The 13,059-nt window shown below is 42.3% G+C and overlaps 1 protein-coding gene across 4 annotated transcripts in view; it reads right to left on the reverse strand.

Annotated features, from left to right (window-relative positions):
* Positions 1–13,059, reverse strand: part of JMJD1C (jumonji domain containing 1C) — a 321,244-nt gene that overhangs the window by 265,486 nt on the left and 42,699 nt on the right. For 3 of the 4 annotated variants that reach the window (XM_042241158.2, XM_060406499.1, XM_012105133.5), the window contains exon 1: positions 9,573–10,074. The exons of the other annotated variant lie outside the window; for it this stretch is intronic. In XM_042241158.2, coding sequence (XP_042097092.1) covers positions 9,573–9,740 — 168 coding nt within the window. In that variant the 5' untranslated portion in view covers positions 9,741–10,074. Of the gene's footprint in view, positions 1–9,572; positions 10,075–13,059 lie in introns of those variants that run through there. 4 annotated transcript variants of the gene reach the window in all.

Below are 13,059 nucleotides of genomic sequence, written 5' to 3' on the forward strand. Positions count from 1 at the left end.
GGGTCGGGAAGATACCCTGGCGAAGCAAATGGCAACCCACTCCAGTATTCCTGCCTGGAGAATCCCACAGACGGAGGAGCTTGGTGGGCTACAGTCCATGGGTCGCATGGGTTGCAAAGAGTAGGACACCACTGAGCGACTTCAATTTCACTTTCAGTCTTAACGGATAAAGTATACAATCCGTACCAATTTGTCAGATTAATAATTTTACATCAAATAAAACACATTTATTAAAAATCCACATTGAAAAAAATGTTTCCGGAGTATTAGGCAGAAATTAATTACTGTCAAATCTTGAAACATGAAATCAGCAGTGTTTGGTACCACCAAATTGCCACCATTAAAAAACCTGCCTAACAATGACAGTAGAAAAATACAACATTTACGGTATATACCCTAAAAAGTAAAGGTTGCTATTTCTTTCTATTTTCTAAAATATTACTTTTACCACTTGCTGAGGTTTCTCTTTAATAATGGCACACTTCCTGACATAAAATTTTAGGTATTTAATTTTAAATTACTGAGAAAACTAGGTATTTATCTTTTATATACATTAATTTTTTTAAAGTTCTGAGATACATCTGGATACAACAGAGTAGAACATATCGCCCTTCTTGAAAATAACACCTGAAATTATTCAAAGTCATAAAACAAAAATCTAATGTCTCAACCTTAAATAACACATGAGTATTAAAAAAAAAGGCTGTATTTCAAATGCTTTCAAAACAAAATAAAAGAGGCAAAGAAATATTACCACACGTATCAGTTATGGTGCTTTTGGTACCAAAGAAAAGAAACACCAACAAAAATAGAAATAAAGTCATTCTTTGTAATGAAAAGTTTTCTAAGTGAAAAACTCAATAATGATATTTAGGTTTCAGAAAAACAGTGTGATCAAGTCATATTTTTTTGGTGTCTTTTCAATACTGCTAGCCTCTATATTTTAACTTTGTTCTCAAACTGGCTTACCTTAAAATAGGAAAACAGCTGCGGCAATTCCAGACTAACACCTACACAGTACTCCTTGGCTTCATTCTGACAGGGCTTATTTAAGGCGTATATCCATCAATGTAACCAGGAGTTAACTCCCTGATTGGTTTAGGAATACGATCGCCTACTCTTTAGTCAAACCACAGGATGATGATGAACAGGGGAAGTAACCGCTTAGGTACACAGTTTCACACAATAAAAAAGGAGATTCAAAACTAAGAGGAAATACTTGACAATTGAGATCATTGGTAAGAACAAGAAATTTATGATACTTAACTAATTTATTTGCCATTCAGTATTTATTTGCCATTCGGTAGAACATTTACTTGGAGAAGGCAATGGCACCCCCCTCCAGTTCTCTTGCCTGGAAAATCCCATGGACTGAGGAGCCTGGTAGGCTGCAGTCCATGGGATCGCTAAGAGTCAAGACACAACTGAGCAACTTCACTTTGACTTTTCACTTTCATGCACTGGAGAAGGAAATGGCAACCTGATCTAGTATTCTTTCCTGGAGAATCCCAGGGATAGGGGAGCCTGGTGGGCTGCCGTCTATGGGGTCGCACAGAGTCGGACACGACTGACGCGACTTAGCAGCAGCAGCAGAACATTTACTAAACACTTCTACTGTACTGTAAAGTAGAAAGAAAATATGAGTTTCAAAGATGAAGATATTCTTTGCACATAACTTACAATCGCCAAAAAGTAATACATTTAACCTACAAACTTTGGAAAATGGCCTATATACTTTCAATTAGGTTGAAAAATCTAGATATTTTTACTTTCAAATGCAGTTATCATCCCTATATGAAGCTAAGAGAAAGACTGGAGATCTCTTCAAGAAAATCAGAGATACCAAGGGAACATTTCATGCAAAGATGGGCACAATAAAGGACAGAAATGGTACAGACCTAACAGAAGCAGAAAATACTAAGAAGAGGTGGCAAGAATACACAGAAGAACTAAACAAAAAAGATCTTCATGACCCAGATAACACCAACGGTGTGATCACTCACTTAGAGCCAGACATCCTGGAGTCTGAAGTCAAGTGGGCCTTAGGAAGCATCACTACAAACAAAGCTAGTGGAGGTGATAGAATGCCAACTTAGCTACAAGTCCTAAAAGATGATGATGTTAAAGTGCTGCACTCAATACACCAGCAAATCTGGAAAACTCAGCAGTGACCAGAGGACTGGAAAAGGTCAGTTTTCATTCCAATCCCCAAAAAAGGCAATGCCAAAGAATGCTCAAACTACCACACAATTGCACTCATCTCATACTCTAGCAAAGTAATGCTCAAAATTCTCCAAAAAAGACTTCAACACTACATGAACCGAGAACTTTCAAATGTTCAAGCTGGATTTAGAAAAGGCAGAGGAACGAGAAATCAAATTGCCAACATCCTTGGGTCATAGAAAAAGCAAGAGAATTCCAGAAAAACATCTGCTTTATTGACTATGTCAAAGCCTTTGCCAGAGTGGATCACAACAAACTGTGGTAAATTCTTAAAGAGATGGGAATACCAGACCACCTTACGTGCCTCCTGAGAAATGTGTATACAAATCAAGAAGCAACAGTTAGAACAGGACACGGAACAACAGGCTGGTTCCAAACGGGCAAAGGAGTAAATCAGGGCTGTATCTTGTCACCCTGCTTATTTGACTGATATGCAGAGTACATCATGAGAAACGCTGGGCTGGATGAAGCACAAGCTGGAATCAAGACTGCCAGGAGAAATATCTATAACCTCAGATATGCGGATGACACGACCCTTCTGGCAGAAAGTGAAGAAGAACTAAAGAGCCTTTTGATGAAAGTGAAAAAGGAGAGTGAAAAGCTGGCATAAAATTCAACATTCCAAAAACTAAGACCATGGCATCCGGTCCCATCACTTCATGGCAAATAAATGGGGAAACAGTGGCAATAGATGGAAATAGATGGAAACAGTGACAAGACTTTATTTTGGGGGGCTCCAAAATCACTGCATATCAAGACTGCAGCCATGAAATTAAAAGACGCTTGCTCCTTGGAAGAAAAGCTATGACCAACATAGACAGCATAATGAAAGCTGAGATATTACTTTGCCAACAAAGGTCCATCTAGACAAAGCTATGGTTTTTCCAGTAGTCATGTATAGATGTGAGAGTTGGACTATAAAGAAAGCTGACCACCAGAGAATTGATGCTTTTGAACTATAGTGTCAGAGAAGACTCTTGAGAGTCCCTTGGACTGCAAGGAGATCCAACCAGTCCATCCTAAAGGAGATCAGTCCTGAATATGCACTGGAAGGACTGATGCTGAAGCTGAAACTCCAATATTTTGACCACCTGAAGCAAAGAACTGAGTCATTAGAAAAGACCCTGATGCTGGAAAAGATTGAAGGCAGGAGGAGAAGGGGTCGACAGAGTATGGGATGGTTGGAGTATGAGATGGCGAGACTGACTCGATGAACATGAGTTTTAGCAAGCTCCAGGAGTTGGTGAAGGACAGGGAAGCCTGGTGTGCTACATCCCAATGGCTTGCAGAGAGTCGGAAATGACTGAGCGACTGAACTGAATGACAACATTCTGTTTTAAATTAATGGCATCAAAATATGTGCCAGAATGTTCTATCATAGGTGAAAAGGACGGAAACAAAAGTTTCTTTAATTTTACACAGAAACATACAATTCACACCATTTTTTGTTTTTAGTCACTGTTGTGTCCCACTCTTTCACGATCCCATGGACTGCAGCCCACCAGGCTCCTCTCTCCATGGAATTTCCGAGGCAAGAATACTGGATGGGTTGCATTTCCTTCTCCAGCGTATCTTCTGCACCCATAAACTGAACCCATGTCTCATGCCCTGACAGGCAGACTCTTCACCTCTGGGCCATGTGGGAAGCCCAGCACACAGTTTAGAATAGTTCAAAATCAGTGCCTGAAGGTCACCTACTCCTCACTAAGTGATCATGAGACAATTCCCCTGTGTACAAACTTAAATGTTTGGTCTGCAAAACACAATGCTATGATTTTTGGTTCCTTCTGTGTCCTGGAAAAAACCTGATACATTTGGCAGTCATAAATGTTCAACATGCATAACAAAGCAAGAAACTTTCTACAACAATGGAGCTAAAAAACAAACATGCTGAGGGCTCAAAACCTATTTTACTTCAATGGTAGCTTGGCCCTCCTGAATAAAAAGAGTTCAGATAAAGTCAAAATATCCCAGATTTTTCAAAACATTTCTTAAACGTAACCAACAGAATATGTGAAATTATCCAAGGACAGCTGTGTAAAACTTCTACAAATTTACTCATTTACTTAAGAGACCAGATAATCATTAAAACCTGCAGCATAAACATTTTGGCCTCAATGGATTTGTATCAAATCATATGTTCATAATGTAAGAGGTTTTTTATGCTACCATGGTGTGTTGGGCAGAATGCCACCCCCAAAATATTCATGTCCTAATACATGAAGACTCTTGAGAGTCCCTTGGACTGCAAGGAGATCCAACCAGTCCATTCTGAAGGAGATCAGCCCTGGGATTTCTTTGGAAGGAAATGATGCTATGAAACTCCAGTACTTTGGCCACCTCATGTGAAGAGTTGACTCATTGGAAAAGACTCTGATGCTGGGAGGGATTGGGGGCAGGAGGAGAAGGGGACGACCGAGGATGAAATGGCTGGATGGCATCACGGACTCGATGGATGTGAGTCTGAGTGAACTCCGGGAGTTGGTGATAGACAGGGAGGCCTGGCGTGCTGCTATTCATGGGGTCGCAAAGAGTCGGACAAGACTGAGCAACTGAACTGAACTAAACTGAATACATGAAACCTGTAACTATGTTAAACTTCCATGGCAAATGAGAACAGAAATGGAATTAAGGTTGTTAATTAGCAGATGTGGAGATTATCTTAGATTATCTGGATAGGCCCAATATGACCACAAGGGTACTTAAAAGTATTTAAAGGGAAACAGCAGAGTCAAGAGGGTGATGTAACTAGAGAAAAACAGAAAGATAAATTGCTGGATTTTAAAGAGGAAGAGGACCATGAGCCAAGGAATGTGGGCTGCTTCTACAAACTAGAAAAGGAAAAGAAATCATCTCCCTCAGAGCCTCCAGAAAAGAGCAAGTTCTAATCACACCTTGATTTTGGCCTACGGAAACCCGCAAGTTAGACTTGTCATCTCCAGAACCATTAAAATATAATTCATTTATATTGCTTAAATCGGGCAGAGGTCCCAACCCTGTTAGGAACGAGGAGGCATAGCAGGCTGGCCAGCATGAAGCTTCATCTGCATTTACAGCTGCTCCCTATCACTAGGAATAACGTCTGAGTTCCACCTCCTGTCAGATCAGCAGCACCATTAGATTCTCATAGGAGCTCGGACCTTAACCCTAATGTCAACAGAGACTATCCTGAGATTGCCACAAAATAGAAATAAAGTGCACAATAAATGTAATGTGCTTGAATCATCCCAAAACCACCCCCACCTCACTCCCATGGAAAAATTTCTACAAAACCAGTCTCTGGTGCCAAAAAAAGGCTGAAGACTAGTGGTTTAAATCAAACAGGCTGTGATAACTAGTTAACAGTAGTACACGAAATTAAAGTGAAAGTCGCTCAGCAGTGTCTCACTCTTTGTGACCCCATGGACTATACAGTCTATGGAATTCTCCAGGCCAAAATACTGGAGTGGGTAGCCGTTCCCTTCTGCAGGGCATCTTCCCAACCCAGGGAAAGAATCCAGGTCTCTGGCACTGCAGATGGATTCTTTACCATTTGAGCCACAGAGGAAGCTCCACAGGAAACTAATGCACATGGAAATTCTTCACATGTAAGACCAAAAATAAGAGAAACTGATTAACTTTTGAGACATAGTATCCCCTAAACTTCCCTGGTGGTCCAGTGGCTAAAACTCTGTGCTCCCAAGGCAGGAAGCCTGGTTTTGATCCCTGGTCAGGGAACCAGATCCTACACGCTGAAACTAAAGAACCTACATGCCTTCAGTTCAGTTCAGTTCATTCGCTCAGTGGTGTCCGACTCTTTGTGACCCCATGAATCGCAGCACGCCAGGCCTCCCTGTCCATCACCAACTCCCGGAGTTCACCCAAATCATGCCCATCGAGTCAGTGATGCCATCCAGCCATCTCATCCTCTGTCGTCCCCTTCTCCTCCTACTCCCAGTCCCTCCCAGCATAAGGGTCTTTTTCAGTGAGTCAACTCTTCACATGAGGTGGCCAAAATACTGGAGTTTCAGCTTTAGCATCAGTCTTTCCAAAGAACACCCAGGACTGTCTCCTTTAGAATGGACTGGTTGGATCTCCTTGCAGTCCAAGGGACTATCAAGAGTCTTCTCCAACACCACAGTTCAAAAGCATCAATTCTCCAGTGCTCAGCCTTCTTCACAGTCCAACTTTCACATCCATACGTGACTACTGGAAAAACCATAGCCTTGACTAGACGGACCTTTGTTGGCAAAGTAATGTCTCTGGTTTTGAATATGCTATCTAAGTTGGTCATAACTTTCCTTCCAAGGGAGTAAGCGTCTTTTAATTTCATGGCTGCAGTCACCATCTGCAGTGATTTTGAAGACCCCCAAAATAAAGTCTGACACTGTTTCCACTGTTGCCCCATCTATTTCCCATGAAGTGATGGGACCAGATGCCATGATCTTCGTTTTCTGAATGTTGAGCTTTAAGTCAACTTTTTCACTCTCCTCTTTGACTTTCATCAAGAGGCTTTTTAGTTCCTCTTCACTTTCTGCCATAAGGGTGGTGCCATCTGCATATCTGAGGTGATTGATATTTCTCCCGGCAATCTTGATTCCAGCTTGTGCTTCTTCCAGCCCAGTGTTTCTCATGATGTACTCTGCATATAAGTTAAATAAGCAAGGTGACAATATACAGCCTTGACGTAGATATCTGGCTCTAGGTGAGTGATCACACTATCGTGATTATCTTGGTCGTGAAGATCTTTTTTTTTTTTTTTTTTTGGCCCTAGCAAAAATCAAAGATCCTGAGCGACATAACTAAGACCCAGTGAAGCCAAATGAATAAATATTGGGCTTCTGTTATGGCTCAGTTGGTAAAGAACCTGCCTGCAATGCAGGAGACCTGGTTTTGATTCCTGGGTCGAGAAGATCTCCTGAAGGAAATGGCAACCCACTCCAATATTCTTGCCTGGTTAATCCCACAGACAGAGGAGCCTGGTGGTCTACAGTCCATGGAGTCAGAAGAGTTCGGCACAACTCAGTGACTAAATGATAATCATCCCCTAAACTAATTATCCTCCCAAATCATGTGTCATAAAACACATGCACAGCTGAGATTACTAACGACCCTGTTAAGTTTTAAATTATACAGACATGCAATAACAAAAAACCAAAACAGCCAATTTAATAGTATTTTTCATGTAACTGATCAAGCTCCTTTGGCCTTGATTCATTCTGCAGTCACAAAAATGTACCATTCGAATTACATTTTGGTGATGCTAAACTGTCTCAAGTTTCATTTAACTTAGGTAACATGAATGGAAAGAGATATGAATATAATAAAGTTTGAAAATAACTCTAAATCTGTAGGTTCCAGGCTAGAAACTCAGATTATACTGTAAATTTTTTTAAGACGGTTAAAGGAAAACTGTCCAAGGTTCACACAGTTACAATATAGTTCAAAACACATTTCTGAGGGAAAATTTGCACAAATGAAATGCACAGTTATTAAGTGCACAATTCAATGAGTTTTAATATATGTATGCACACATGTAATCAATAATTAAGATACAAAACATTTTCACCATCTGAGAAAACTCCTTCCTGGTCTTTCCAGCCAATTTCCTCCATCCACATATACTTTTCATTTTTAAATACCAAATCTATTAACCTTGCCTTTTCAAACGCAGTATTTGAAAACTCCCCTCTCTTTATATCATTTAAATTCTCATATAAGTTTTTAATATATTTAACTTTGATAAATTGGCTGTCCCCAGTGATACTCATATTTAAAACTATATCTCCCAATTCTCATGTATCTACTAAAAATTTGCGGAAAACAAAATATCATTCCATGTTTGTTTTGAAACCATTTAAAAAGGCTAACCCATAATCTATCTTCCACATAAAATCAAGACAATTACATAGCAGAGTAAAAGGAAGAAAAATAAAATCAACACACGCTTTTTACGCAAATACACTGAACTGCCAGTCTGCAGCACCGTTAAGAAATGTTTGGGTTGTTTTTTTTAAAAAGCTGACTCTGTTTTTTTTTCAATGAGAATGACCAACCAGAATCTCCAAAATTACCTCTATTCTGCAAACATGCTTTGCAATGTCAAGCCGACACTAATACAGGCAGCAAGAAACCATATCACTGACTACATTCATCAAACTGGACTTAAAGAAAACAGACTCAAACCCTCCAACAAAAATATTAGGTATGTACACATATACATACTAAAGAAATTTCGGAATTGTAAACCTGCACATAAAAAGATAAAAGTTCCCAAATTTTAAATATTCAGTGAAAAATACCCCAGGGTATTACCAATAAACTTCATGGATTATGTATTCATAAATCAGTCTTTCAAAACCTATCAATGTCCTGCCTGTACTTGGCTCCTTAACTCCAACCCGTCCCCTGGCGAAAATGTTACTGGAACACTAACAGCGTATCCCGTCTCAGAATCTTGCACATTTCTACACGACTGAAAGAAACTATTGGCAGTGTCACATGTAAGGAAAAGCAAGCAAAGAAAAAGCCACTTTAAGGTTTCGCGGGGTATTAAACGTTTTAATTGACAATATCTCGTTTCACTTAAAGTCATATGAAACCCAGGAACGGATGACTTCAAAGAACTATTCCCTTCTAACAACAACAACAAAAACTATGGAAAAACAACAATCCCAAGGAAAGAAGGGCGGGAGGGAGGAAGATATTCATTTCCACGACCCTCCAAACCGAAATTTTCCACTTTCTTCGTTTCCGGTTAGAAAACCAAGCATCTACTGTATAAATAAGGTTTAATCAGGACACCTGCCACTGCCAAGGCCTTTGCCTCGAAAATACGTACGAATCTCAAGACAGGCTGGAAAACCAAAGACCTCTTTTCTTTCCTCCCTCCCCTTCAGTGACCTTAAGGGTAAGTTTTAAATCTCCAAACCCTCTGCACTATTAAGAGTTTTGCAAACAGACGCTGGTGAAGCTGGCCCCTCACCGCCACGAGCGGCCCACCCCCACCCCCACCCCCACCTGCACGCGCGGCGCCGGGCTCGCAGCCCCGCCTTTCCGTAAGGTCTCCGCGGCCGCCGGGGCACCGCAGGGGAAGCCGCGGCCGGACCCCACCCGGACAGTGGCCGAAAGGCCCTGGCGGGTGCCGGGGAGTCCCGCCGGATGACCGCCTCCACAGAAGCTACTTGTGAGGAGGTGGCGACCCCGGCAGGGTATGTGGGCAAACCCGCCCAAGAGCGCAGGAGAGGGGCGTGACCGCCAGTTGGCCCGCTGAACCAGGTGCCAGAAGTAACCCCCACACAGTGCGGCGGCGGGACCACGAGTGGGGGTGCGGCCGCGGGCTGGAGACTGAGGGGTGGTCGCGCTCTTACCGCCAGGTCGGGATTGCGGCTGTCCCTGTGTGACACCGCTCGGATAACCCCCGCTCGCCAGCCCCGCCAGCAGCGTCCGCTCTCCCCGCGCTCCAGCCGCGCCTCTTCGCCGAGCGCCAGGCACAGGAACCGCTTCCCCACCAGCTCCGGCCGCGTCTCCACCGCCATAGCCGTCACTGCCAAAGCAGCCGCCGCCTCCTCGGCTGCCAAGGAATCAACGAAACCCCGCTCCTACCGGCTGTCCATGCTGAAGACAGCGGACCCGGGAAAGGCGGCGGCCCCGCGAGCGAGCGCAGACTCCGCGGCGCACCGGACTCTCTGCCCAGAAGGGCACAGCGACCTCAGTCACTCAGTCCTCAACACTGCCCTGGACTCTCCGACCTGCAGCCTCTAGCTACAGCTCCACAAATGAAAGAAAGAAATTTACAAATTTCCACACGCCGCCTGAGACCCCCGATGCAGCTCCAGCTGCTGCCGCCACCGCGCCGCGGCCAGTACTACTCCGCCTCCCCATCCACTAGCGTGGTTGCGAGCGCGCCGCGCGTCTCCTTCCGCCGGCGCGGGCTGGGGGAGGGAGCCGCGGGAGAGGGTCGGAGGAACCACCGCAGACGGAAAGTAGTGCCCGACGCGGCGGCTGCGGGACCAGACTGGATTTAGAAAAAAAAAGTAGGGGCGGGAGAAGGGAATGTAGTCCTTCAGAAACGTAGTGTTTGGGGTCCACCTCTCTACTCGTCGCTCCCTGAGAAGTGGGAGGTTGGGGTGGGGGGTTGAGTGAGGTGAAAGTGAACTGTGCTGGTTCCACTCTGGGTCGCAAAACAAACTCCAGATTAACAGCCGCATCTCCTGAGTGATATTTTTTCCCCGCCGAACAAATGGCGCCCTGCAGTCTGAGTTAGCCCGAATTCTGCCTGAATTAGCAGTCCCGCAGTCCCAGCAGCAACGCAGAGCAACACTTTCAACTGAAAACTAAGCCAACAGAACTCAGTCAGTGCAGAAACACAGTACACGTCTTTAAATTAAAATGAAGGAAACAGTCATCCTTTCGTATTTCCTGTCTGGGGAGACACTCACTACACGCTCCGTGGTGTCCGACTCTTTGCGACCCTATGGGCTATACAATGGAATTCTCCAGGCCAGAATCCTGGAGTGGGTAGCCTTTCCCTTCTCCAAGGGATCTTCCCAACCCAAGGATCGAACCCAGGTTTCCCACATTGCAGGCGGATTCTTTACCAGCTGAGCCACAAGGGAAGCCCTAACACTCAATTCGGGTTTGAGCTATTCAGAGATTTACACCTCGCTACTGCTTTGTTTCAAGAAAGCCAGACACCCGGTTGAGGGCTTTTGTCAACATTCTTAAAATTCAAGAACAGTTTTTCCATGCATTTGAGTACTTTTAATACTAGTACATACCCCAAACTCGTTGGTCTGACAATAAAAACCGTTTGGAAAGGCTCCGAATTCAGTTGTTAGAAAAATAACGTGGAAAGAAAAGGGTTTTAGCCAATCATAATTCAGGAAAATAAATTATGTTTACTTCCCGTCCAATCACAACAGGACGTTGTAATCCATCCCAGCACACATCTCCAACTTGGAATAATTACTCTTTTGATCTCACCGTTGAATTCTAAAGCAAGCATCCATACTGATGTCACTGGGAAATCTTCTGACATACTTTTATTAAAGATAATTTTTAAAATCCCAGTTGTGGGTTTTATTTCCAGGGCCACTAATGATTACATCAGCTCCCCAAATTCTTCTAGCACAATAGAAATCTATTCTAAATTTCATTTTCTTAAAGATTTTTTCTAAACCTCCACGAAAAGTTACCTTTTTAAAGGAATTTAGAAATCTGAATATTTTAAATAGACATAAGGCTTTTATCCACTTTCTTACAAAATCTAAGCTGTTTTTGAAATGGAAAATACATGGCCACTGCTAATAGGTTAAAAACCTAAATTACAAGAAAGAGTTCTTTCCAGATTTTAATCATCATGGTCTAATTCTGCTAAAGGCCAAATGTAGAACTGTAATAAATAAACAAAGGAAAACCATGTCTAGAAATGCATACTGGCAAGTTGAGAGAATAATTTTATTGTGCAATCTTTAACTTCCAAGTCCACTCTTTCAGTATGTACTGTATAATACTTAGCAAATCACCTTACAGGCTAAGATTTCTAAAATCTCAAATGGATTAAGGAACCAGTAAAATAACCTGGTGAAAATAATCTAACATGCGGAAAGAGGGGAAAAAATAAGAAGATTGATATTCAGATACCAAATTATCAATGACTTGCTTTGTAATCTTTGGCATGACACAGATGCTTAACTGAAACTGCCTGCTTCTTAATCTCAGTGATGTTCTAGGAGCAAGTGAGAAAATATAAATAAAGTTGTTTGAGAAAAGCTGCAAATAACACTATTATCACAAATATCACTCACTTTTAGAAAGAGAGATTGTCAGGTTACCTGACATAAAGGTGCCAGCTGGCTTTAATTTTGTAGGTAAACTCCTATAAATGGACCCCTAGGAAACCCCTGCTGCTGCTGCTGCTAAGTCATTTCAGTCATGTCCGACTCTGTGCAACCCCATAGACGGCAGCCTACCAGGCTCCCCCATCCCTGGGATTCTCCAGGCAAGAACACTGGAGTGGGTTGCCATTTCCTTCTCCAATGCGTGAAAGTGAAGTCACTCAGTCGTGTGTCAGACTCTTAGCGACCCCATGGACCACAGCCTACCAGGCTCCTCCCTCCATGGGATTTTTGAGGCAAGAGTATTGGAGTGGGGTGCCATTGCCTTCTCCAAAGAACCCCCTAGACATGTAGAATGCTGTCCTTTTAAGTGTTCTGAAAAGCATGCAAATCAAAGTCAAAATGTTCCAAATGCAAAAACAAAGTTTTTCAGATGGTCATATATCTTCATTAACATTTTCAACCCAAACATCTTATGTACTATATTCCATATACTAGTCTATGAATCGTTTGACTACAATTAGTACCTAGGGTTTAACAACAACAAAAACAATAAACCACTAATTTGTGTATATTTTTGCTTATGGAAAAACTTGAAATTCATTTTTTTAAATGTAAAATTAAAAGGCCTTAATATATCTTTTGCTTTGTTTCAGGCAGTACAGCTGACCCTGAACTGAACTGTGGAGTCACTTACACACAGGTTTTTTCAATAAGTATGTCCATTTGAATCCACAAATGCAGAACCTCTGACACCAAGGGCCAAATGCAAAGTACTCCGGATCTTCTACTGTACTGAGGGTCGGCATCCCTAACCCCCAAGTTGTTAAAAAAAATTCAACTGTATTTATTTTTGCCAGCAAATCATAAGTGTAAACATAATCAAATCAAATCAAAAGTGTAAAGTGTAACACTGAATAAAAATAAATGTAAAGCCAACTCTGAAATTAAATTCCCTTACATCCTTTACTTTCATAAAGATAAGTCAGAAAATGTCAATATTGGTAAATGTAAAGAG

The sequence above is a fragment of the Ovis aries genome, chromosome 25, assembly GCF_016772045.2.
Source record: "Ovis aries strain OAR_USU_Benz2616 breed Rambouillet chromosome 25, ARS-UI_Ramb_v3.0, whole genome shotgun sequence".
NCBI classification, from domain to species: Eukaryota; Metazoa; Chordata; class Mammalia; order Artiodactyla; family Bovidae; genus Ovis; species Ovis aries.